Source organism: Heteronotia binoei, chromosome 5 (genome assembly GCF_032191835.1).
Source record: "Heteronotia binoei isolate CCM8104 ecotype False Entrance Well chromosome 5, APGP_CSIRO_Hbin_v1, whole genome shotgun sequence".
Classification (NCBI taxonomy): Eukaryota; Metazoa; Chordata; class Lepidosauria; order Squamata; family Gekkonidae; genus Heteronotia; species Heteronotia binoei.
In genome coordinates this window covers 104,566,394-104,594,064 of record NC_083227.1, presented here as the reverse complement: position 1 = coordinate 104,594,064, position 27,671 = coordinate 104,566,394, and the positions used below count along the sequence as shown (strand labels likewise).

At 46.2% G+C, this 27,671-nt stretch overlaps 1 protein-coding gene and 1 non-coding gene across 2 annotated transcripts in view; both read right to left on the bottom strand.

The window, feature by feature from the left end:
• The window catches only part of DNAH1 (dynein axonemal heavy chain 1), a 255,919-nt gene that overhangs the window by 216,217 nt on the left and 12,031 nt on the right, over positions 1 to 27,671 (bottom strand). Inside the window, exons 6-11 of the mRNA XM_060240006.1 lie at positions 27,019 to 27,180; positions 26,356 to 26,608; positions 23,710 to 23,867; positions 19,972 to 20,183; positions 18,387 to 18,685; positions 8,116 to 8,266 (exon numbers count right to left, since the gene is read on the bottom strand). Of these exons, the coding sequence (XP_060095989.1) occupies positions 8,116 to 8,266; positions 18,387 to 18,685; positions 19,972 to 20,183; positions 23,710 to 23,867; positions 26,356 to 26,608; positions 27,019 to 27,180 (1,235 nt within the window). The remainder of the gene's footprint in view (positions 1 to 8,115; positions 8,267 to 18,386; positions 18,686 to 19,971; positions 20,184 to 23,709; positions 23,868 to 26,355; positions 26,609 to 27,018; positions 27,181 to 27,671) is intronic.
• Positions 21,258 to 21,329, bottom strand: TRNAA-AGC (transfer RNA alanine (anticodon AGC)). The gene has a single exon. It is a non-coding gene; the product is annotated as a tRNA-Ala (tRNA).

The following is a 27,671-nucleotide window of genomic DNA, read 5'->3' as shown; positions in this document are numbered from 1 at the left end:
GTAGGCTTCATGTTATTATAGAGCTCCTGAGCCGTTTGTAAAATGTATGCCCCTTTAAGGCTGGGCAGGAAGCAGGAAGGGCTTGGGAGAGCGGCTTCTCCCTTTCTTTTGCTTTCGTTTTCACAGCAAGAGTTCTCCGGAAGAAGATCTGGTAAGTATTTGTGTGTGAGAGAGAGGGAGGGGGCAGGGGATTCCCTGGTTTGGAGGCCCTCCCCCCTTTAGAAAGCATGGGGGGGAGGGAAATGTCTACTGGGCACTCTATTATTCCCAATGGAGAACAATTCCCATAGGGAATAATAGGGAATTCATCCGTGGGTATTGGGGGCTCTGGGGGGGTCTATTTTTTGAGGTAGAGGCACCAAATTTTTAGTATAGCATCTAGTGCCTCTCCGCAAAATACCCCCCAAGTTTCAAAACGATTGGACCAGAGGGTCCAGTTCTATGAGCCCCAAAATATGGTGCCCCTATCCTTCATTATTTCCTATGGAAGAAAGGCATTTTAAAAGGTGTGCTGTCCCTTTAAATGTGATGGCCAGAACTCCCTTGGAGTTCAATTATGCTTGTCACATCCTTGTTCTTGGCTCCACCCCCAATGTCTCCTGGCTCCACCCCCAAAGTCCGCAGATTTTGCTTTAATTGGACTTGGCAACCCTAACTGCACAGGACGAAAACCAGTTTACTACCATACAGACTAACAATACTCCCACTATAGATAGAAAAGCTTAGTGGAAACTCATTTTATCCCAAGAACCACAGCCTTAGTCATATGTAAGTTTTGACATATGGTTACCATTATTTACTCAATATAAAACATGGATGCTACAAAAATTCATGGGGATCACAATGCAAAAACCCTCATACAGTGTCCAGAACCCCATTTGAACTGGTCACGTTATATGTTGTTTGAACCATGTGTCATTTCACTTTTGCTTCAGCTTATCTGTATTATCCCATGGTGGCAAGTGTTGTTTCTCAGATCAGGCACTTTGGCTATTCTAGCTAATGTTTGCTGCCCTGCAAACAAAACAACCAAGTGCAACTGTTTTCATAAGATAATACTCTGCTCTCTGTTGCAGTTTCACCAAACAATGCCTATGGAGGGAATTTCAAGGAGGTAGGAGATGTGCCATGTAATGCAATTATTGAAAAGTAGAAGCATTTTTTAAAAAATCAAGAGCAGCATATTTCAAAAACAGAAGGCAGAACTGTTCCTCAAGATAATTTTTGTAACGTTATCTGCTGAACTACCTGAATAAAAATAAATTTGTTTTTTAAAATATGCAACAAACCTCTTTGTGAAGAAATAATAAGATAAATATACTAAACATGATTTCATATCTGGCCACTAATTCAGTGTCAGTACTATCAATCAAGGTATTTAAAATTATACATCATTGCAACCTCTTCTCATTAAAATTCACCATGTTTTTCTTGGAGCAAAAATGTTAGCTAAATTCTCTTTCTGTACCATCTTTTCTCACCTTTCGCCTTATTAAAATTGTTGAGATTTTCTTTACCTGTGCATGAGTTAGTATACGAAGCATGCAGCTTCATCTGACATTTCCCTAACTAGAAACTATCAAGACATGCAACCAAACTAAATCTTCTTTTTTTGAATCTCAGGATACATTAATTGGAGAATGGCATGACCTTTTCCCATACAGAGAAGGAGATCGGTTCTTCTCAGCATGACTAGGCTGCCTTCCTATGCACTTTCTGTTTCCACAGATTTCACATGGAAGTAACAGATGAACTTGCATTCCATTCCTAACCAATTATGCTGTGCATCCACCTATAACAATATCTGCCTATAACAGTAACACTGACAAAGTCATGATACAGAAGTAGCCAACAATGTTATTTGTGGGTATGTCATGCCCGCTCCTGACCCAGCCCCTGCTAGCTCAGAGCAGGCGCCTTTAACAGCTCTGGACGTAAGTCCTGAGGAGGCAAGCCGGCAGCAGGAGCCACCTGGAATTGATCAGGCCACGCCGGGCCCCAGCTCATCCCCTCCTGAATCTCCACCACCTGTTAGCCGGCTCCGTGAAAGGAGACGGCAGGAGATAAGAAACAGGAGAAGCGAAGCACGCATGAGGGGGAGGAGAGATCTAAGCCCGGCATACTAATGGGTTAACAAGCCAGCACAGTATATCTGCAACCCTGGCCTTTTGGCAAACTGTGCTGGCAACGAACGATCCTCCTGGAACGTGACCGCGCTCTGCACCCTTGTGACTTCTGTGAGAAAACCGCGTATTTCTGATCCGGCTTGGACCTTGGACTTCGGAACTCTGGACTGTGACTCTGCTCTGTGGACTTGTTTTGATATTTCGGCTTCGTTCGTATTTATCCTCTCCGGTTACCAGACCCTCAGCATTCCTGTGTCTACGCTTCCTGCTTCATCCCTCAGCTCGGACTGATTTATGGTTTTGACTAATTGGACTGTTTGAGGTAACTTCTGTGCTGCTACTTGAAAACCTCAGCCGGCTGCAAAAGTTCTGGCTGACTGCCGGGACGCCAGCAGCAGCCGTTTCCTACCCCAGGCTCGAGTCGCGACAGCTTGCCAGCACCCCATAACTCACCAGACTCCACCATGACCGACCAAGCAGCAGGAGGGGCTGACCCACTGGTAGGTCTACTAGACCAGGTACAGCAGCTGACGCAGGCTGTAATCACACTACAGCAACAAACAGCTTCCAACGCTACTGCTCTGGCCATGGCTGCAGTTCCGCGTTCCCGCTGCCCGGTGAGTGTCCCTGACAAGTTTGGAGGGAGTCTGGAAGAATTCCCTGCCTTCCTTGCTCAATGTGAGCTGTATATGGAGATAAGGCAAATTGATTTTCCCACAGACAAGACCAAGGTCTGTTTCATTTTGAGCCTTCTAAAAGGGCAAGCCGCCAAATGGGCCACTCCACTGCTGTTGGAACCATCGCCGCTGCTGTCAGACTACCCACGTTTCAAGGCTCATTTTGTGGCTACATATGCCAACCCAGTGCGAGCTGAGACAGCAAACCGCAAAATACGGACTTTGCAACAAGGCCAACACTCTGTCTCTCACTACACCACCGAATTCCAGTTGGTTGCGCAAGACCTGGCCTGGAATGAAGCCGCCCTGATGGACCAATATGCAGAGGGACTCTCTGATGCCATACTTGATGAACTGACCCGCAGTGACCGACCAGCCACACTACAAGGCTTGATCCTTTTGTGCCTGCGTATTGATGGGCGGCTGCAGAGTCGCCGCCAGAAACAGAAAGGGAGCAACGCTCCAGCAAGGGTCCCCACAGCTGCTCCCTCTCCAGGTACCCTAGCTCTTCCTCCAGCTGCGGAACCCATGCAACTGGGCGTTGCCCGCCCTCGCCTGACTCCCGAGGAGAAGACCCGGCGGCGCAACTACAACTTGTGCCTCTATTGTGGCGAAGCCGGACATTTTGCAGGTACCTGTCCGGCCAAGTTAAAGCTTCCCACAAGCTCTGCTGCCCCGGTAAAAGGCCAGCCCCAGGTCTAGTTGGAGCCCCCGGCCTGGGGCACTTCTTGAAGTCCTCCAGCTCCGTCTATCCACCACACACCCTGTTCCTGATTCCAATTCGTCTTCAACTCCCCGACGGTCGGTGGCTTTTTGTACATGCCATGTTGGACTCAGGGGCTGCCTGCTGCTATATGGACAACCTCTTCGCCAAGGAGCATGGCATCCCCATCCGGGAAAAGAAGATCCCTACCCTGGTCGAGGCCGTAGACGGACGTCTGCTGCGCTCTGGACCCGTCATCCACGAGACTCAACCACTCGTCCTATGGGTCCAGCAACACCAAGAGAAACAAACCTTTGACCTTGCCCGCATGCCACGATTTCCTGTCATCCTAAGCCTGTCCTGGCTTCAGGCCCACAACCCTCATGTGGACTGGGTACAACGGGACCTGCAATTTCCAAGTGCCCTTGCGTCGCGATCCACTCTACATCCGGATCCGATTCCTGTGCCTCCCGATAGTCTATCCAGCTCCTCGCTCACCACCATTCTCCTGGGGGCCGCCACCACACTACCCGCCCCCTACCAGGAGTTCGCAGATGTCTTTGACGAAAAGGAGGCAGACCAGCTTCCCCCACATCGGCCCTACGATTGTGCCATTGACCTGATGCCCGGCGCTCCGTTACCAGCAGGCCGCCTATATCCCATGGCGGACCCGGAGCTGGCTGCCCTACGGGAGTACTTGGAGAAGAACTTGGCCCGAGGGTTCATTCGACCATCCACCTCACCATTGTCCTCGCCTGTCCCATTCGTGAAAAAGAAAACAGGAGACTTGCGGCTCTGCAATGACTACCGGGCACTCAACAAAATCACCATCCGGAACCGTTACCCGCTTCCACTGATTCCGGAGCTCCTCGACCGTTTAAAAGGGGCTACCATTTACACCAAGCTAGATCTTCGAGGGGCCTACAACTTGGTCCGTATTAAAGCAGGAGACGAGTGGAAGACCGCTTTTGGTACCAGGTATGGCCAGTACGAACACCTGGTCATGCCGTTTGGGCTCACGAATGCTCCTGCCGTGTTCCAACGGTTCATGAACGACGTGTTCCGCGACCTCCTGGACCGGTTCCTGATTATTTACCTGGACGACATCTTGATTTACTCCACCTCTGTGCAGGAACACGTCCAACACGTGCGGCTGGTGCTACATCGGCTCAGAGCTCACAGCCTTTACGCTAAGCTGGAAAAATGCGCCTTTCATCTCCCGTCGGTCGAGTTCTTGGGTCACATCATCTCTCCACAAGGGACTCAGATGGATCCAAAGAAGGTTGACGCCATTCTTCAGTGGCAAGCCCCCCAGAATCGGAAGGACGTCCAGCGCCTCCTAGGCTTCGCCAACTACTACCGGCAGTTCATCGCTGGATACGCCAACCTAACCAAGCCCCTGACTCGGCTCCTCCGTCCCAAGGAACCTTTCCAATGGACCCTGGAAGCTGACCAGGCTTTCCGCACCCTCAAGCGCCGTTTCTCCTCCAGACCCCTCCTTCGATACCCTGATCCCCGCCTACCCTTCATGGTGGAAGCAGACGCCTCCAATGTGGCCATCGGGGCCGTGCTCTCCCAGCGGGATGACCCCAGTCAGCCATGGCAGCCCTGTGCCTACCACTCCCGGCAGCTCTCCACCGCCGAACGCAACTATACTATATGGGAAAGAGAACTCTTGGCCATCAAGGTGGCTTTCGAGGTTTGGCGTCACCACCTTGAAGGGGCAAGACACCCGGTCCAAGTATTCACGGACCACCGGAACCTAGAACACCTGCAGACCACCCGCCGACTGAACCAGCGACAGATTTGGTGGTCCCTGTTCTTCTCCCGGTTCAACTTCACCATCTCATACATCCCGCACACCCAAAACCAGAAAGCAGACGCTCTGTCTCGCCAACCAGATTATGGCACCCCAAGCGCTACAGAAGCCCCCAAGGCTAGCATCCTGCCACCCACGGTCTTTGCCGCCACCCTGACTGTATCAGCCTTAGTGGCAGAGATACAGGCCAGTCAGGCTACAGACCCCTGGGCCCAAAAGCACCTGCAGGAACCACGGCAAGATACTGCAGGAAAACTGACCACCCGGGATGGGCTGCTCTACCATCGGGAGTAGTTGTACGTCCCTCCAGGGCCTCTTCGATCCCGCATCCTCCGCCTTACCCACTATGCACCCCCGGCCGGCCACTTCGGGCAACACAAAACAGCCCATCTACTGACCAGATACTTTTGGTGGCCTCGTGTTCGAGCGGACATCAATCAGTACGTGACCTCATGTGAGGTCTGCCGCCGAGCTAAAAACATACCTGCCAAGCCCTCCGGTCTCCTGCAGCCCCTTCCTACTCCCTCCGGTCCCTGGGACATTGTGTCCATGGACTTCATCGTGGATCTGCCCCGATCCCAGGGACACTCGTGCATCTTCGTCGTGGTGGATCTATTCACCAAGATGGCCCATTTTGTCCCCTGCGCCAAAGTGCCGTCGGGACCAGAAACCGCTCAGCTATATCTGACCCACGTTTTTTGCCTGCACGGGTTACCCAGACAGATTGTTTCGGATCGGGGCCCGCAATTTACCTCCCGCTTTTGGCAAGCTTTCCAGCAAGGTCTAGGGACGGAGCTCCATTTATCTTCCGCCTCCATCCCCAGACCGACGGCCAGACTGAACGCACCAACGCAACCCTGGAACAGTACCTACGCTGTTACACCAGTTACCAGCAAGATAACTGGGCCTCACTGCTACCACTGGCGGAGTTAGCCTATAACAATGCCGTACATAGCTCCACACAGACCACACCGTTTGCGGCCAACTACGGACAGCACCCCCGATTTTTCCCTCCGCTCGGCCCCTCCTCCGGTGTCCCCGCAGCAGACAACCGGATGGATGAACTTCATGCGCTCCATGACCTCCTGCGCGCCCAGCTTCAGCACGCCAAAGACGCGTATAAACTGGCCGCAGATCGGCACCGCCAGGAAGGACCATCCCTCAAGGTCGGGGACTCAGTCTGGCTCTCTACCCGGTATCTCCGGACCCCTGGCCGGTCCTCCAAATTAACTGCTTGCTTCATCGGCCCGTTCCCGATCGAGGCTCAAATAAACCCTGTGGCGTTCCGCCTACACCTTCCAGTCCACCTCCGGGTTCACCCGGTTTTTCATCGCTCCCTCCTCCAACCAGCGGCTGCGCCGGACCCTAACCGAGATGTTCCCCCACCACCTCCACCACCAGTGTTGGTGGATAACGAGGAGGAATACAAAGTCCATCAGATCCTGGACTCCCGGCTGCACCGAGGTCGTCTCCAGTATCTAGTGGACTGGGAGGGCTACTCCCCCGAAGATCGTTCCTGGGAACCGGCTACCCACCTGCATGCCCCTGACCTACTCCGGCAATTCCACGAGGCCTACCCTGATAAGCCAGGCGGCTTAGATGAGGGGGGGCCTGAGGGGGGGGATAGTGTCATGCCCGCTCCTGACCCAGCCCCTGCTAGCTCAGAGCAGGCGCCTTTAACAGCTCTGGACGTAAGTCCTGAGGAGGCAAGCCGGCAGCAGGAGCCACCTGGAATTGATCAGGCCACGCCGGGCCCCAGCTCATCCCCTCCTGAATCTCCACCACCTGTTAGCCGGCTCCGTGAAAGGAGACGGCAGGAGATAAGAAACAGGAGAAGCGAAGCACGCATGAGGGGGAGGAGAGATCTAAGCCCGGCATACTAATGGGTTAACAAGCCAGCACAGTATATCTGCAACCCTGGCCTTTTGGCAAACTGTGCTGGCAACGAACGATCCTCCTGGAACGTGACCGCGCTCTGCACCCTCGTGACTTCTGTGAAAACCCCCGTATTTCTGACCTGGCTTGGACCTTGGACTTCGGAACTCTGGACTGTGACTCTGCTCTGTGGACTTGTTTTGGTATTTCGGCTTCGTCCGTATTTATCCTCTCCGGTTACCAGACCCTCAGCATTCCTGTGTCTACACTTCCTGCTTCATCCCTCGGCTCGGACTGATTTATGGTTTTGACTAATTGGACCTGCAGCAAACGTGGACTATTGCACCCTTCTTAAATCTTCGTTCGCGAAGCCAAGAGAGAGAAATTGGACTGTTTGAGGTAACTTCTGTGCTGCTACTTGAAAACCTCAGCCGGCTGCAAAAGTTCTGGCTGACTGCCGGGACGCCAGCAGCCGCCATTTCCTACCCCAGGCTCGAGTCACGACAGGGTACAGAAATACAAATCCAGTGTGTTGGGGTGGTTTCAGTGCTGGATGGGACTTGACAGGTCCCAATTCTGATTGGGCATGCAGCAAAGCAACCCCAGAAGATCTTATTCCCCAACACACCTTTTCAAGTCCTATAATAGCCATGGGGGGCAGTTTATACACCTGAATATAGTCTTTTCTCAAAGGGTTCTCGTGAAGAAAAAAGGATGACAGAAGAGAGCCACAGATGCTATCCTGAGGTCATTAGAGGAAGGATGGGATAATATGACAGATTTAGATTTAAAAGGCTATCTTTGTAGCATCCATAGTATATGCATGTAACTTCAATAAGCAAACAATAATGTAAGTGCCCTTTTTGAAAAACAGATCATATCTGAGTGAGAAGGTTTCTTAAATTCCCCACTTACTTTCTCCACCTGTGGTATGGTGTGAGTAGCCAAGATTCCTTTATTAAACAGAGAAACAACTGCAGTCTCAAAATTCTCCAAGGGTGTGCTGAAATGAACACCAGTATTATCCAGAACCAAGTCAACTAAAAACACAGGATTTTTTCGTGGCCTGCAGAAGGGGAAATAGGGGCATCTTTGTTAGAACTGAATACCTTCCAGCACTGACCTTGCTTTGAAAGAAAGATTTATTTAAAGAATTCATTGAATTGAACTATCTCAAAAAACATAAAGGCCACTTCTGCTCCACTTCTGCCTGGGCTTGTTATACACAATTAGAGGCCCTCAATGGGAATATGCAACCCCATCAACAAGCACATCTATCACGTTCAATGGGACCAGGATGATTATTGTAATGTAAATGCATATCAGCATTAAGCATGCTTCAGGATCTCTCTCCCTGGTCTGGGGCAAAACAGCCTAAAGGGATGCCGAGGGTCATTCCTTTTTCTCTGCAATGAGATGGCATTCACTTAAACCACCTCATATATATTAATTAAGTCTGCTCTTGAGAATATGCTTGGAATGAGGCAGAATAGCTTTCCTGGGCAGTGCTTCACACCACACTCCTGCTATTACTCCAGATGCACACACCTATATTCTGCTAAACAAAAACTTACACAACTGCCTGTAGATGAAACCCATTAGCTACATTTAGACAAAACAAACAAGCCACATTTATTTGTGACAAGCCAGAAATACCTGGCCTTGCATATCTCCACTTGCCATACTTGTCTTAGGAGTGACTTCTTAATTTGGTAGTTTTGCTGAGATTATATTTCATTAGAACCCCATAGCCATGGACACCCTCTTACCAGTGCAGATAAAAAAAATAGCAACAGTAATGTGATCTGTCTATGCATGGCTATCCGGGGTGGGGCGGGGGACAATTTGAGTGGCATTTTGAATTGCTGGAGCAAACCAAAATGGTACCTGGTAATAAAATGTGATGGGCGGGGGGGGGGGGGGAGAGATGGCACAAACAACAGGGAAAGCAAGGAGAGGAGAGTTGGGATTGGCAAGGACAGGAGCTGGAAGGGGTGATGGGAAAAACTGAGAGAAGAGACAGCAGGCATGAGGGTGGGACAAAAGGCAAGTAGGACAGATAGAAAGATAGTGGGAGGAGTAAAAAAGAGCAAGGGAGGGGGAGAGCCAAAGTGGAGGGAAGTAGAGATGAAGCAAAAGGGGGAGGCAGAAGCCAGTGGGAGAAGATTGAATGCCCCTCCCCCATAAGTCCTTGCAGGTCCCCTTCTTCTATTATATATGTTTGCAGCAGGTTAGATAAAAATCAATGAGGTTTTTAATTTAAAAATCAAATTTTTAAAATCTACATTAGATTTTGTTTAATAAAATGCATCTTTGAAGAAAATCTATCTAAAGATAGTATTCTATTTAAAATACATTATAGCCAAAGGTTTTTCATCATAAAATAAGGATTAATTTTTAATTAAGTAGTATGAGTCTATGGGGGCGGGGGAATCCCTTGATTTCACAGGCTCCTGCTTGGTGCTGGCCCACACAGGGAATTTTTGCAATGTTTTTAAAATTGTAAATACATTCCATTAATTCATTCATTAAGGCCATAATGTCATGCTACCCCAGAGGTTTCTGTAAGACTTGTTTTGTGTAATTTATTTTTCTAGACGATACCATCACAGATGCTTGATTTTCCAGTTCTCAAAACTAAATTTGTGACAGCAGATATAACATGTCTCTTCTTAGCAGTAAAAATGTTTTAAAATAAACCCATAGCACTCAGGAGGTTTCAAGAAGTTTCATGAACAGAAGATTGTTTGGGGTGGAATAGGTTAAGGAGGAGATGTTAGCAGAAAAATGTGAGTAGGAAGGGGGCAAGTAGTACAAATGAAAGTGAAAGTTTTTATGCAGAATACTTGGTGTAGCCTGAGATTTATCATATTATTCTCTCACTTAAAGAGAAAACCTATAATGGCTGTAAAAAAGACCCAGCCTCCTCCAAGCATAAGGAAGGCAAGCATGCAAAATGCAAACAGTGCAACAAAAAAAAAGGCAAGGTGAGGTAGCCCAAATGAAACAATACCATGAAAAATGCTTCTTCTTCAAAGTAAAGTTGCAATGAAGATGACAAAAGGAACATGTTTGAACATGCAGGTTCTTCAGGCTGGTAAACCTTCTAGGGATGTTAGTCCACAGGTGGGGGCGGGGGATCCCCCAATTTCACAGGATCCTGCCCACCACTGGCCAGCTGAGGAAGCCCTCAAGAGTAACCGATAGCCACCCCTTTCCCTCTCCTCCTGCAAGATTTAAAGGGCCATCCACCTGATCCGGGGGAGCACATAGTCCACCAATCAGCTGGAGGACTATTTAAATCAGGGGTGTCAGACATATGACCCAGGGGCTGAATCAGGCCCCTGGAGGGCTCCTATCAGACCCCCATGCAACGGCTGTCATCTGCCTCCTTCTCCCCCTCTCTAGATTCTTTCTGCATAACAGATTGCTTTGCAAGGCTTTCTTAATTGCAAAGAAGTTACAGAGCAAAACCTCTATTTTCTCCATTAGCTGAGGCTCCTCCCTTGGGGAGGAAGGGGGGATGGAGAGCTTGCTTTGCCAGGCTCTCTCAACTGCAAAGCAGTGCTACTGAGCCAAACCTCCCTTCTACTGGCTGAGGCTCCTCCCTCTCCTCATCCCCTGGAGAAGGAAGGAAAGAGCCAGAGCTTCCTTTGCCCTGTTCCCTGGATTCCATGGGAGAAATACAAAGAAAGTGCCTTTAAGACCATGTGCTAATGTTTTCAGTATGTTTTATTTTTAGTTTTTTTAAAAAAATATTTGTGTTTGTCCATGTCCTTTATAAAGTTTATATCTCTGCTATCTAATCTTAAATAGGTACACACATGGCCTGACCCAACATGACCCAGCCTGACAAGGTCTCATTTATGTCAGATTCAGCCCTCTTGTTGTGAGTTCGACATCCCTAGCTTAAATCTTGCAGGTGGGGAGGGAGAGGGGTGGCCACCAGCCACAGGCCTGAATTCCAAGCAGCAAATTTGCTGCTTGGAGTTCAGATGTGTGTGGCGCCAGCAGCAGGGGCCACTTGTGCCTGAATTCCAAGTGGTGACTTTGTCACTTGGAGTTCAGGCATGTGGGGTGCTGGCACATCCACATGCAAAAAATATTTAAAGGGAAGGTTCCCTTTAAATGAGTCTTGCAAGCTGGTGTCAACTTCACCTTCCATGGGGCTGCATCCCTAACATGATGACATCACTTCTGCATGATATCATCATGTTGGGGATATTCCTGCCACCTCCAGGGATGCCCCTCAAAGTCCCCTGCCAGCGATGAGGTGGGACCTGGCAACCATAAAACTTTTGGATGTCACCATAGTTCTTAAAGACTGGCTTGAGGAATCATAATATTTGGAAAAACATATTTGTTATAATTGTCATCTTTGAGCAAAAATAGATTTGTGACTGTTATGGCATGGGACTGTCATTTTTGATACAGTTATCATAATGAATAAAAACCTGAATGAGGAAGATCTTCCTTTTTCAGGCAGTACTGAGTGGCAGTGAATACAATGAGTAATACTAAATAAGCACAAATGGTATAAATAATGAAATAACAGCATTGACTTTTTTGTTTAAAGGAATCCATCTTCAACATTCAGGAATTCTGGAAACTATCTTTGAGATCACCATCCTCTATTCCACAGTTGCCTATCCAGGATAGTGTTTCAGTCACATCATATTCATCACATATCCACAGTATATCATCACCTAAGAGGAAATCCACCATCCAAGAACCACCATTGATAAATTCATGATAAGAACTAGCAGATTAGAAAGGGTTAATTGATGAAAAAAGTCCAGTTTGTTTATGCATCAAACTCTTCCTCTACCCAACAAAAAAAAAATCTACACTTCATAATATGCTTCAGTCATTAACACCAGGATATAGTCCATCCAGTAGAGCAGATGTTGCAAGGAAACTGCTGGGATAACGGGTATGAAAGACAAATTCAGTGGTGTACAACAAGTCTAGAGGGTAAAATGGTTAACTTAAGTCTTGGTGGGTGGAGCAATTTCCACAATGATCCTGTTGTATGTGCTTGTATAACAACAGAAGAAAAGAATGTCTTCCCAGCAGAAACAATTATACAAGAGTTAGGCACCTTTTCTTCTGTTGTTACACACAAACTGGGAAAACAAGGTTCAGTACAACTCCCAAACCCAGCCACTCTGCTGAACTAAACTGGTTCAGGAAGTTCGCAATGCAGAGAGCAGCCCCCCAGGGTCCTAGAGACTCAGAAATTGCCTGGCATCTCCAGCTTATGCTCCTATACCTGTCTTCTAAGTTTGGTGAAGATTGGACCTTGGGGGCCCAAGTTGCAGACACCCAAATAAAGTGCCCCAAGAAAAGTTCCTTTCAAGGAGATGTCAGGCATGGGTACTGAAATCCATAAAATGGATCCTGTGCAAGCTAGAGGCATCAGGTTCATAGCATACCTCCATGGGATGGTCTCCTACATGACAAGTTAGGTGTGCATTGGACTCAGAGGGTCTGAGTTATGGATACCCAAACAATTATGAGTTATGGATACCCAAACTTACCTAGCCCCCAGGAAAGTGCTTTTCGGGGAGATGTCAGGTGTGGGTCCAGGAGTGTTCAGAACAGGCCCTGTGCAAGCTAGAGCCATCAAACTTGCAGTGGACCTCCCCAGGATGCCCCCCCTATATGCCCTGACTTGGGGAGTGGTCTGAGTTACAGCCCACCAAAGAATGTGTCACCACCAATAAAATGCTTTCTGGGACAGGACAAACCCTATGTGACCATCAACCTTTCAGCAGACCTCTCTCTGAGATGGACACCCACTCCCTCCATAAGCATGCGGAACAGAACTCTTTTCTGGCACTGTTGTGAATCGGCATGTCCCTGGCTCAGCCATCATCTCTTCAATGACCAGATGAACATAGGGCCAACTCCCTCCACCCTGGCCTGGAAGCCATCCAAATAGTAGATGGTTGCAGTGCAGGGCACGGCCAACCTTCCCACCCTGCCCAGGAGACATCCACATGATTGCAGGTAGCTGCACCCTTCCACCACAGTCAAGGTGACAGCGGCCAACCCTCCTGCTCTTTCCAGGGCCTGGGAGTCATCTGCACAGTTGTGGGTGGCTGCAGCTCCCCAGACCCACCCTCCCTCTGTGGACAGACAACATGATTACAGGGCAGAGCCGCCCCACCCTTCCTGGGATAGGCCTGCACAATTGTGGGTGCATGCATTTCCCTGGGCCAACCCTCCCACCACAGTGAAGGTGACTGCAGGGCAGGACCAATCCTCCTGTCCTACTGGGGCCCAGGAGTCACCCACATATTTATGAGTGGCTGCATCTCACTGGGCCCACCCTCCCACCACAGTCAAGATGATTACTGGGCAGGGCCAACCATCCCACCCTGCTTGGGACTTGGGAGTCACTCACACACTTGCAGGTGGCCCTGTCTCCCTCGGCCCACCCTCCCCCAACAGATAGATAACATGATTACTGGGAAGGCCAACCCTCCTGCCCTGCCTGGGAGCCACTTGCACAGTTGTGAGTGGCTGCATCACCCCAGGTCCACCCTCCCTCTGTGGCCAAGGCTTGCAATGATGCTAAGTTTCCACTTCCTGCTTTGTCATTTGTTTTTACAGGGAGCTGCAGCCTGCCATCTTTGAGAGAACAGATCACAACTATAAGGGGCTCTGGCTTGAACCTGCTACCAACAACATCCTGTTCTAGGAAGAGCTGGCCGTACGTGCACCACCATTCTCCTGTGATCGCCTTGGATTTTGGAGCCCATGCCCCACAAACATCTTGTCAGCAAGATGACCTTACTCAGACAAGTAATGTGCCCCAACACCACCCAAGCAAAACAAAGCCAAGGGTGGCTCTGGAATGCAGGCTGACACCCCCCTCTAGTACCCCAGGATTTGGTCATGCCCCGTAATCACCTTGCCAGCAGCTGAACTGAAAGCCCATGGTGGGTCCAGATGCGAGCTCCCCTCCTATGATGACAATGACCACTGGCCAGCAATGTGCATTGATGATGTGTTGCTGCGAAGACCCCAGGCCATCACAGACTGATGCCACAGCATCCCACACCTGAGGGTGCCATGGCTCATGCCACCATAACAGGTTACCCACATGCATTGCATGTTCTTCACAGCAGCCCAATAGTTTGTGTCTGGTAAGTGTCCTGCCTATGAAAGTTGCAGGTTGCTCATGGCCAGGAGTCACTCCTTATGCAAGGGGAGGTGGCTGAGAATCAGGACCCAAAGGGAGAAAAGATACAAAGAGGGAAGGAAAAGTTATTTGCAAGACCATTCAAATATCAGGACAAGTCCCTGATGAAGATCTTAGTCATAAGTCACTGCCAATGTGCCATAGTGCACTACTACAACCACAAACTATCAAAGCACAGGGAAGGGGGGGGGGAGAGAGAGGAATGGATGGCAGTCCCTGCAATCAATCGCCCTGAGAGCAGTGTGGGTGAAAGAGGATGGATGTGAAAGGACTGCATGGCCTGGGGAGGGGGGCAGGAAGAAAGCAGCCATGGGAAGAAAAACATGTTGCCCTGGGAACTAGTACTCAGTCGGTTTGCCTTGGGGAGTTGGCCTTGGCATTCCACTGGACTCTCCTTGCTGACAGTGTGACCCAAAGGGTATGGCTGATATTGAAAGAACAGTCCCACTCCCTTCCAAGCACAAGTTTTATCTGGTCACATACCAATGTTCAGTGAAATCTGAGGTTGACTGGAATTGGGAACCACCCCGCACCCACCACACTGATAATTGGTGCAATCACACTCTGCAATCACTGTTCCTGTGGCGTGAGTTGGAAGAGCTGGATATGTGGGCCACACAGCCTGGATGGAAAACGGTGACACAGGAAGGAAGACACTAACCTCTGGAAGTTGGACTTAAACCCTGTGCTCACCTAGCCTATAACATCAGTGTGAAGGGGTGATTATAAGCCCTGGCACATGTGATATGACACGTTGGTTGTCTGTGCCCCTTGTTCAAAGGCATGGCTCTGGAATGGAGCCCATGACCGGACTAAATAAGAAGACACATTCCTCACATTGATCTTGCAAACACCTTGCCAGCAGGATGAGTAAGATGGGATGTCTCTTGAACTAACAAAAGCCCCCTCAGAGTTCCCTGCATACTGTGTTGTGTCCCCCACACAGGCTCTGGCTTGCAGCCAGTGTATGAGGGATGGACACAGTCATCACTGGCTGCCGTGAGACCGAGGACTCAGAGTCAGGAAGGAATTGTCCTGTGCTGACAGACTGCAGTCACCCTGCCAGCAGGGCAAGGGGGTGGAGTCATGCACACAAGCAAGGAGGGGAGAAAAGACGGATGACAAGATAGAAGTTTAATATGACTGACTGGCCAGGGTCACTGCTGGTAGTGGTCACTCAACCAATTTGGTGTAGTGGTTAAGAGCGGCAGACTCTAAGCTGGAGAACCGGGTTTGACTCCCCACGCTGTCCAAAAGCATGGATTCAACACAGTTGTGGACTTGGACTTAGGTGGGCTACATTTTCAAAACATCCTGGATGGCTCCATTGCAGTGGAGAGTGGTCACCTTTCCAGTGGGGAGAGTGAGAGGGGATGGCTCTGACTCTGCAGTGGAGCCCATGACCAGCACAAATACAGGAAGTGTTACTTGGCTAGCCCCAGCCAGCAAGCACAGAAATGGAATTAGCACTCATCATCATCATTCCTCACAGTCATCAGTGGTGCAAGTGAGAGGGGGACTGTAACAAAGGGAAGGACACTTGGACACCTGTAACTGTGGAAAAAGGAGGAAGATGGAAGAAAAGGGAGGAAGATACTCCTAAACAAGGCCCTTGGCCATACATCCCATACCCATGCAGTCAATCCATCTTTGACAGCAGAGAGCTGTCAAGAAAGTCATACCAGGTGAACTGGTGGAAGACACTTAAACACCTGGATTTAGAGACTGTTAAATAAATAGTTTCACTGTTAAATAAATAGCTTCTTTCTACTAGTGCAGAATGAATATTCTCATCCTTTGGACTTCATTCTAAACTGAGAAAATGTTTGGGACCTAATAAAGCAGGTTTTTCTTTTCCATATTATTTCCAGTTTTTCTTTTCCAGATTATGAACCAAGAAGAAAATGAAGTGGAAAATGAGTGAGCTGTAGAAGATAGAGTTTTAAGTTTTTCATGTGTACCTGGCAAATGTAGGTATTATGTTCAACATTGTTAGTTAACAAACATGGATGTTTAAGCAAATGCAAGAATACATATACTGTATAGTGTTATCGTTTTAGTTAAATAAAAGAATTTAAAGGGTGATTGTTAATGATTAAGAACATAAGCCATGTTGAATCAGGCCAGTGCCCCATCAAGTCCAACACTCTGTGTCACACAGTGGCCAAAGCCCGAGTGCCATCAGGAGGTCCACCAGCAGGGCCAGAACTCCACAAGCCCCCCCACTGTTGCCTCTCCACCAAGAATTTAGAGCATCACTACCGCAGTCATTGTGTTCCATCCATACTTTGTAGCTAATAGTCACTGATGGACCTCTGCTCCATATGTTTATCCAATCCCCTCTTGAAGCTGTCTATACTTGTAGCTGCCACCACTTCCTGTGGTAGTGAATTCCATGTATTAATTTCTCTTTGGGTGAAGAAGATTATGACCGATTTCCCACTAGCCTTACCCACTCTCACTCTCCTCTTCCACTGGATTTTGCAGAAGTTGCCCCGGGGCTGCAAGTTGCTTCAACTCTTTTGCATGGCAAGCAGAAACCGGTTTTTAGAGAATCTTGCTTGCTGTGCGAAAGAGGTGGAGCGAGTTGCAGCCTTGGGGCAGCTTGTGTGAAATCCAACGAAAGCCCGCGGAGAAGAGGAGAGTGAGAGAGCAGGGTACGGCTAGTGGGGAACCAATCTATGTTTCTCCTTCCAATAAAGTACAGCATAAACTTTGCCCCAATGTGAATGATTAACCTATTAAACTGGAGAATAGTTCACCTCAATAATAATTTCATAATTAGACATTTTAAATGGTAAACAACCAAACAATCATTATTTTTTTCTGATAACTGTAAAACTAGCCTGAAAGTTATTATTCTAAAAATGAAACCTTCATCTGAGTTGTAAATATTAAGGTTATAACAACCAGCAAGAATGAGCCTTTATTTAGAAAACCATTATTTATATCAAGTCTCACTGACCATGATTTAAATCAATTTGATTTACATCAAATCTACCCTGGCTTGCAATGCAAGCAGAGAATGCTAGCATTCTCTTTGTGTGAGTACACACAAGAAAGTGTATAAATGCTAGCAAAGAGGACGGGGAGGGGGTGGCGGCGAAGCAGCAAACAGGATACTGTAATATTTTTCTTATTTCATAGTTTGCATGTGCTATTTTTTCCCCCTTAACAGTGTGATACTTGATATTCCATACATTCCTAATGCTTTTTCTTTATAAATAGCTCTGTGTTGCCCAATTTGCCCTGTAATGCCGGGGGAAGGGAGAGTTAACCCTTTCCCTCCACTACTGTTTTGACCTGTCTCACAGAACGACTATATAGGCTACTAAGTGTTGCTTATACGTTCTTCTCAACTGGAGGAATAGCAACTCTGTAGGCCCATTTCAGATTAGGACGATTGGGAGTGGGTGGGGTGGAATCATCCTCCCTCTGCATCATGGTGCACAGTTGAAGTGAGCCCATAGTCATTATTTACAATGGAAAAAAAAAACCCTTCTGAAATCTCCATTCATGGAATGCACAGTAACACATCTAGTTAGGAAAACAAAATGGGAGGTGCAACTTTACTCCTATTTTGTTCTACTACTTCAGACCACCATGGCTGCTCACTTGGATACATCTAGTTAGGCTCAGAGTAGGTGCTTTGATGCAGTTTTAAAACAGAATTCTTCCCATTAACAAATCAACTAAAATCCTTTACTTTGCACTGCTGAGAGCTGTATATATGAAGAATGCAGAAAATGCCATTTTAGAAAAGTAGGTCCAAACTCTTTGCTGAGCAGCCCTGACTAAGGGAGCAGGCCAAAGCATACTAGGAATGGATTTTATGAATATGGGCTTCATAAAAGATTATGCTAAACATTTATTTTTAGAACATAAAGTACCCTTGGGCTTTACAATTAGAATACAGTGATCCATGTGGTATTTCCTTTTGTTCACTATCACTGCATTGATTTATTCGTCTCCTTACTTGTATGGGCTGTTAACAAGGTCATCTCCCCAGACCATATTTTCACGGCAATTCAGAACACTATGGGAGGCATCCACAAAGAGCTGGACGAAGTTAACCAGTGAATCCTGGACCAGGTAACGTACTGAATCCTGCAACATGAACTTGATGAGCTCCATGAGCTGGTGAAGCTTGGACATCTGATACACCTCCCACTTGGTCTCATATAGGTTATACCAGCCTTTGCCTATGTCCCTCAGACTGCTTCTCACTGCTATCTTTAGTGTATTAATCCATGTATCTCTCAGGAACATTGAAATCTAGAGGAAAACAGAACAAAGCATGTCAACTCAATCACAGGGCTAAACATACAAACATATGTCATACAATGATGGCTGCTGCATCTAGGCAAAGTAGCTTTGGGAATTGGGTGATTTGCAATGTAGAAGAAGTGGGAAGGAGGTACTTAACCCCTTCCATACTTGCTGCTTTTCTACTGCAACTCTCATCACAAGCACTCTCCCCTATGGGTAACCACGTAAATTTGTAGTGGAAAACGTATCTGGACTACAATGGTAGGGGAAGCACTGGGAGGGTTGCAGTAGAAATACAGCAGCTGGCTTAAGCACCTTTTCCTCCTTTTTCTCCAGTACATATTTTCTTTTGAGGCTGCTTCATCTACAAAAACCAGCCGTTGGTGTTGTTACATGCATTTCATCTCACAAAATGTTATTTAGAAAGCTGGCAAAACTCTGCTAAAAAAGGTAATCCTTTGTGAAAGCTCCAGTCATTTCCGACTTTGGGGTGACGTTGCATCATAACATTTTCACGGCAGACTTTTTTATGGGGTGGTTTGCCATTGCCTTCCCCAGTCATCTACACTTTACCCCCAGCAAGCTGAGTGATCATTTTACCGACCTCAGATGGATGGAAGGCTGAGTCAAACTTGAGCCGGCTACCTGAACCCAGCTTTTGCCGAGATCGAACTCAGTTCGTGAGCAGAGAATTCGGACTGCAGTACTGCAGCATTACCACTCTGTGCCACAGGGCTCCCAAAACCCTGCTATCTACCTCAATAAACATTCCAGTAATGATAACAATAAACATTCCAGTAATGGTCACATTTCAGTAATGGTAATAACCATAGCAATCTAATTTGAAAAAAAAAAAACATTGCTCCATAAGATTTGTTTTAGTTAAGCATTTTGACTGGGGCAACATTACATCTTATTCATAACAACAGTCTAAGAAAAACTGCTTTAACTAAAATAAAACAGTGTCGAAGAAAAACGGGTTACCTTCTGAAAATGGAATACTAGAAACTAGGGAATATCAGAAACAATTGGACCTCATGCAGAATGAATGCACGTAGGATCTATCTGGATCCTACCCAAATTGATTTGGGGAAAATAAAACCCTCATAAATCACAGACGAGAATAGAGCACCATTTCAGAACATCTGTGGCCCTCCTTAAAATCTCAGATTATTCTCAAGATACTTCTTATAATTCTCCCCCTACAGCATGCAGTCCAATAAGCCTGGTCATAGGCTCCTTACATTTTGTACAACCCCATCTCTGCAAAATATCTCTCCCCTCTGTCTTACCTGAGAAAAGGTCTGCGTCTGGATCTGTTCAAACTCCTCTAGTCGGCCATACTTCGTCAAGGTTGAGTGGAACAGTGACATTGCAGCAGTTTTATTGCATTCATCCCGCACCTGGCACAAAGCCATGATGACTTCTGGTCGTGTCAGGAGAGAGACAAAACTAAAAGCTTCTCTTTGCTCATTAAACGGGTACTCTGGGACCTTAATGAGACCTGGTGACAAAAACATGATATTATAAGTTGCAAAAGTGGCATCACAATAGGTAGGCTAAGCTTGTATATTTATTTGCTTGTTAAGTACAGGGATGCTGCTCATTAAGCACATGAGGCAAGTAAATCAGCTATAAAACCTGTTTCTGCTACAACACTTTGAAGAAATCCTGCTTTGGTTACTAAGCCATCTTTAGATTCCACCTTGTTTCCTTGAAAGCAGGGCCATTCCACCATCACTTCTACTCCCTACCATATCACCTTCCATCAGCTTCCCCCCTGCCCTTTAAAACAGTGGATTCATTACTCTTCTTGTGACTCCTGATCAGTTCTTGGGGTATAATGACTCCCAGCAAGCATGCAGGCTCCAGTGCCAGCACACAAACACACTCCTTTGTGCCTTACCTTTCCCCATTCTCTGGGTGCAGCAGGCCTTACTAAAAAGATTATACCACATGAACACATGAAGCTGCCTTGTACTGAATCAGACCCTTGGTCTGTCGAAGTCAGTATTGTCTACACAGACTGGCAGAGGTGCTCAACGGTCTCAGGTGAAGGTCTTTCACATCATGTACTGCCAGATCCTTTTTCAGAACTCTCAAGAGGGAAATGAAGAAGAAACACACAGATGCCCCTCATGAACTGTTAAACATTCTTTGAGAATTTGGATGGTTACCTCATTACCGGAAGTAACTGCCTTTCCCTTTCAGGTATTCCATTCAGTATTCCATTCAGATTCATCTATAGAAGGAAGTGGCCATACCCAGCCTGAATTGCGCATTCCATCTTTTTCGTTACTTTTGCAACTGCTTTGCATTTACATGGCACTAACCTCCTGCATCCACTCCCCTCCTCCCCTTACCACCAATATATCTCTGGCCAGTTTCTACATACCCTCCATGTGTCTGCCGAAAAGAGCTATGTTTCTCAAAAGCTTATGCTACAATAAAATTTGTTAGTCTTAAAGGCGCCACTGGACTCTACTTATTTTGAGAATTTTGTTTCCACAAAGAGGTGCCAGAACTCTGTTCCACTGTGTTCCCCCACCCCAGGAAAAAAAAAAGCCTTGCTTTTCACTGGAGATGCCAGGGATTGAACCTGGGACCTTCTGCATGCTAAGCAGATGGTCAGCCACTGAGCCACAGCCCCTGCATTATGGATACGTGTGGTGGTGGGGGAAACTAAAAATAATGCTCCACAGTAACCAAAATTCTGCACCAAGAAAAGTACAAGCTTCAACTAATTATGTAAATAAACACATTTTGTATGTATGTGTTTATTCAAGGCATTATACCACACTTGTAGACAAACCACAACATATCCAGAAAAATACAATAAAACCAACATGCCACACAGTCATTAAAATATAAAACTATAGAATCCTGTGGACATGTTTGCTTACTCTGATGTTTAATCTCAATACAAGGAGCCTTCCACAAGAAGAATGGCCTATTGCAGCACCGGAGAAAAGTGATACTGGTGGCAGGACCGGCACAGGGTTTCTGGCATCCTAAGCCCCTTGTCCTCCCTGCCCCTGCACCTCTGGCAGTGAGGGCAAGGAAGGCAGTGGCATGTGGCACAGCACCGAGCACCTCCAAGCACACTGCGCCACCCCTGCTCATACTGAGTGGGGGTGGCAGGGCAGCATGTGTGCTCAAAGGCACTTAGAGCCTGGCTCTGAGTGCCCCCAAGCACAGCCACCACTACAGGTAGGAGCAAGGCAGGCAGCAAGGGCAAGCATGGTGGCAGGAGGGAAGGGGCACCAGGGGTAGAAAGACACACGTGGGGAGGGGGAGCCCGCTGGCTGCCCCTGAGGCCAGGTAGCACCCTAGGTGGTTGCCTACCTGGCCTATTGGGATGTGCCAGCCCTGACTGGTAGCACAACAGATCTGAAGGATCCAGCCCTCTGAGCACCAATATTTCGTTGGTAAAAATGAGCAAATAGCTACAGCTGCAAAAGAAAAATGATAGCAACAGAGCTTACAAAACAAAACATTTATCAACCTACATACGTCTGGGAAAATCAAAACGTCATCCCTTGGCACCTAGAACTTAAAAGAATAGGTGCAGTGAACAGGTTCAGAGAGAGGTTCCTATAAGCCAGGCTCAGTAGCAGGAAATGCCGTGTCTAGTATGTAAACAGATCTGCTTATTTTTCATGGAAAGGATTAATGAATTAGAGAATTAAGTCTAGGGATGAGTACAAACTGAACTACAAATAGTAATTCATGCATGAATTAGGCCAATTTGTGATTCATTCTGAACTGGTCCGGACCTTGGTGCTTTGTTTGGTTCATTTTTGAGTTTCATTTTTCCAGACAGCCTGGTGCTGATGTAATCAATTCCTAGGCAACTCTGGTGGCAGACTTCTGGGAGCACTAGAAACAGCCATAGCAGTAGTCCATAACTTGATTAGCAGCTCCATGAGCCAATCATGGAGCTCCCATTCTGCAGCATGAAGCATTGTCATGAGAGCTGAAGCTGAGCTTTCCTGGCAACACCTGCTTTGGGAGGCTATAACTCAGACATTCCAACTCCAGGATGGGTGGAGGAGACCCTGCTGGAGACTCCCAGTGAATTTTACACCTCCCAAACTAAATTAACCAACAAAACATGAACCAGGTCAGAAATCAAACAAATCACAAAATGAAATGAACCACCATTTTCCCCAGTTCATGCTCATCCTTAATTAAATCCCATTCTGTTGGACTTCTGGGATCACTTGTATAAGTTCTATAACCTGTTTCTTACAAAAAGTATGGTAGAGATTAAAAATGTGCATGTTACCTAGTTTGGTTAAAGGGAAGCACAGAAAGTAAGGGTTAAATACTGCTTTGGATCAACATAATTCATAAGGTCAATGTAATTCACAGAGAGGATTTACATTGTGGGTATTTCAATGTACACAAAGATATCTTATCGTCAAAGACTACAATCCTAAGAACAGTCTCCTGGGAGTGAGTCCCACTGAATAATATGGAACTTACATATAAATGGATCTGCTTAGACTTTATGCCTGGAGTGGGGACCACTTCACTGTAGGGCAGACAACACAGACACATCGTACCGGGAAGAATCAGGCCAACATTTTATTGATTAAAGGTTCCTCAGGTCTTGGTGCAGCATAGGCTGGGACCAATGGGTGTGGTTGAGAGCCATACTGCTGTCAGTACCTTTCTCAATCTGCCTAAAGGCAGAGGGCTGGTGTTAGGGCTGGAAGTAGTGCAAACCATTATTCCTAGCCATCACCATCCTCGTGGGGGCATGGCCAATGCACCAGCCCCTAGATTGCCTGTCCTGCAACATACACACACACCCCGAGCCCCTTAATGGGACTCCCCCCTTTTGGCCATGCAAGGAGCCCATCCTGCAAACTTCCTAAAAAGATACAATTCTGTGACATAAATAATCTCTTCAAAATATTATCTCCTCCTGCATCACATGTTGAATAATTTAAAGTTAAGCACAACAAACAACAAAGGTTCTTACAGCCTGGAAAAAACTTGCCCATCTCTGCTGTTCCACCTACCCTTCTCTGGCACCTTCTCTTCCTCCTTCTCAGGCAGCGTGACATAAGAGAATGTCTGAGGTTTGGAAGTGACAATTCTGTCAAAGTTAATCTTGTTCATGGTTCGTTCGTAATCTAGGGACACTTCCTTCCCCAGGTGATACAGCCGATTTAAAATGCTAAGTATAATTAAAAAACTAATTAACAGAATGAACAATGACCTCTCAAAATGATACATCTGCATCACTCATATCTGCAGTCTCATATTCAACTCCCCTATGCTCACTTACACTTTACTTCTTCATTAAAAGTGTCTGAAGTGCATTAACAGATTCTCACAGGAGACCTGCAATGGGATAGCAGGTAATGCAGAAAGATCAGAAGCCAATGGGGTACAATTGCATGGCACCTAGGGAGAACTTTAGAAACTATATTTCCAGTTTTGTTTCTTGTTTCCCTTCTGGACCTCTGTAATGTTGGTTACAACTGCTTTACATGCACCAAGAATTTGCATTCTCCACGTCTCACTCTGCAGATAGGGTTTGTTATGGCTCCTGAGAAGGACATGCAACTATTGGACATGTACAGCAGGGCACTGCACATTTGAGGAATGGTGTCTGAGGGTATTTAAGCCCTAGGAGTGCTCTAGTCCTCCCTCCAGCCTTTGCCAGATACAGTATACCCACTCATGTTTCCACTGGAGGGACAGCGCAGGCACAAGCTGGTTGCTTCAGGGCCAAGTTGGAATGTTTTACCTCTAAGGGAGGTATCTGCTGTTCCATACTGGCCAGTAGTGGAGATTTTTTTTCACCTACTCTGCACTACCTTTTATCCCAGACCATAGTGTATCTTGTATAATCAAAACATTTTGCACTGGGAATTTTCCTAATTAGCTATCACAATTATTAGGTGACAAAATGCAAAACCAGGAGGAGGTTGACTGGAACACGCAAATCAGTTTACAGGGTAACTGTCTTAAGGTATACATTGTAAGAACTGGAGTGGGGCTTGCTCTATATTAGGCTGACACGGCATGCAGTACACTGCCCTGGATTCCTGGAGATTTTAACTGGGCATCTGAATGTGGCTACTAATTGAGGCAATTATGTTTGCTTCATAAGTACCATTTTTCACCAGGCATAATGATGTATCAGTCGGAACTACAATGCAGAATACTACATCATATTGGCCACACGGTTACATTCTAATAATTTTGGGACAACCTGAACAAGGCAGCGTTCTTGCCTCCTTTTTCCAGAGGTCTGTAATGTGCTAAGTGTTTAATTAACCTGCTGCAGTTCTTTCTATAAGACTGTGGCCAGGTCAAACCCAAATTCATGTGCCACATGGTCATTCTGGGGCTGAGGGCCAACATAAATAGGTAGAAGCAATTATAACTGAATTACTCCATCCAATAAAAAAAAAGGCACTGGAGCAAGGAAGCAACCTTCCTTGCATGTAGCAGCTGAAGAAGCACATCTGGATAAGCCACTTTATCCAAATTACTGTGTTCATCTGGGCCCAAGTGAAGTGTCTAATATGCTTTTGCATGCACATGATATACATCTCCACCAAGACTATCAATTATTCTTCATAACTAGTTGCCTGCAAATTGTCCTGGATCATGGTTGCTGTTATTGCATGCAGAAAAATAAATTAGCAATGAATGTTACAGTCACATTGGGAAATTTCTCAAAACCTCTTCCACTTATTTTTTGAAAGCATAAAAGGCATGGCATACTGGCACAGACCCAGATTTCCAGCTATTATTATTTTGGTGTATTATCATCTCCTGTCTCTATTACCAGCATATTTTTGTCCAGCCATAGAGCTATTCATATATAGTTTCTACTTTTGCTTAAAATATATATTGCTTTTCACACCTCTGTATCTGAATGTGGGAAAAGCTGTCACAGCTCAGTGAAGTGGACAGATATACCAATGACACTACTGGCCGATGATTCATCTAGCTTAGAGCAACTCATTTTTTCCCAAACCATGGAGTCTACAGAACACCAACTGCAGGAGTTTATGCTCTCCTCACTTCCATAGAGAGATTTCCTCTCTTTCCATTAGGTTATACATTGTTATTAATCCAATATTTGAATATTCATTAGCAGTGGCTAATAAAAAGATCAGTACCCTGGTTAGGAGCCAGTTCTCACTGAATTGCAAGAAGGGGCACTAACCACCTAAAAGGGCTCTTGAAAACCTTCTAAATTCTGTTTAAACTATGGATGAACACACATGAAGTCACCTTATACTGAATTAGACCCTTGATCCATCAAAGTCAGTACTGTCTCAGTGACACAGGTTAGATTGGTGCTCCTTATGCTTTCTAAGCACCTGTGTCTGTCTCATTGGGGATGGCTTTTTAGATGGGTGACACTGAAGTTGCTTCCAGCTATCTGCAGACTTCTGTCCCTGTTGGTGGTTACAACTTAACACTATAAAACTTACATTTGGGTCTGCAAGCAACACTTCTCAGTGTGCCCAGCTGACAGAGCAAGCAGGAAAGAAAGCATCAAAAAAGATATTAGGAGGGGACTATAAAAGTGCCCTGTTGTGCATTCCTTCGTATAAACTACATATGAAAAAGCACAGCCAAGATTTGAGTATTTCAGTGAATTAATTTCACTACCAATAAAGAATCATCACAATACTTACAAGCTTTCCTTTCTCAGATGTGGAGTGTCCATTGCCAACTGCTTCATCTGCAGAAGGCTTTTCTCTTCAATGCTTTGCAATCCATCCACAGGCATACAATCCACATACAGATTGTACAATAACAGTGCCTGTGTCTTCTTCCGCAACTCATTGGCAGAGATAACTCGCTGGGCAAACACACGAGGATCTTCTGAGAGAAAAAGCAAACGGACCCGGGGCACCCAGTACTGACAAGGAATCAGTGGGGCTCTCCCTGGGAAGAAATCATGAAGAGATTAAACAGCTGTTAGAATACATAAGAGATGCTAGAAGCCTTGGACACCAAAAATGGCCCATGTGTCTGTGAGCCTATTACCAAGCTGGAATATCCAGGACTATAAAACTAATGAAGAACTGAAGCTGAGATTCAGATGACTGCAGAGCAGAAGTGTGACCAAATCAGTCCAGTGATGTGTGAGGGGACATGCATTTTACAAATAATTTTTATTTTGTCCACATAGTTCTTCAAGGAATCACCACCAGAAAGAAAAATATCCAATCCTCTCTAATTAAAGGGCCAGGAGTATCATCACAGTGCAGGGCTCTGATGAAACTAAGATAGCTAACTGGTATCTTTTGTCCTCTTTCTTAAGTCTTTCCCACAATATAATAATAATAGCCTACCTTTTGCAGTCATTCCTCCATTGAGTACTGGTCTCCCTTTTCTGTCACGAACAAGGCCCCACGGGTTGGTCTTATGTACCAAGTACAGTTTTGTCTCTTCATTATAATCTAAGACTCCAACATTTATCCACTTGTAGATCAATTTTTGGCTTTTGGGATCCTCTAAGAGATTAATGACAAAGTTTTAGCTTTTCATAATTTCCCTAGTTAGAATTTTCACAGTAGGTCATCCTCACTGTCATACATCCCTAATACAACCCACTCTGATCCAGGCTTCAAATTTTCTTTCTCCTTTAATTTTCAGTTTATTTATTTAGAAAACTTCTGTGCCACTTCTCTGGGGAAACTGCTTGAAATTCCTATGTTGAAGTAATGATATTCTAATAAACAGATTATTTTAGGAGTACATTATCATGGAGAATGGTCTGTTAAGCAAACTTAAGTGCACTCAACCTCATGGATGAATTTTCAAAAATGCTTAGCCCCTGCAATAAGCGTTAACCAGCACATTAGTTCACCATATTCTTTCATTGTACTCTTAGAAACTAAGGCATTAAAATTAAAAATCAGAAGCTCCTTTTAAAATTATGGCTTATGTAGTATTTTATAAAAGGCATACACTAATATGGAAGTTTATACTAGCACAGCAAGTT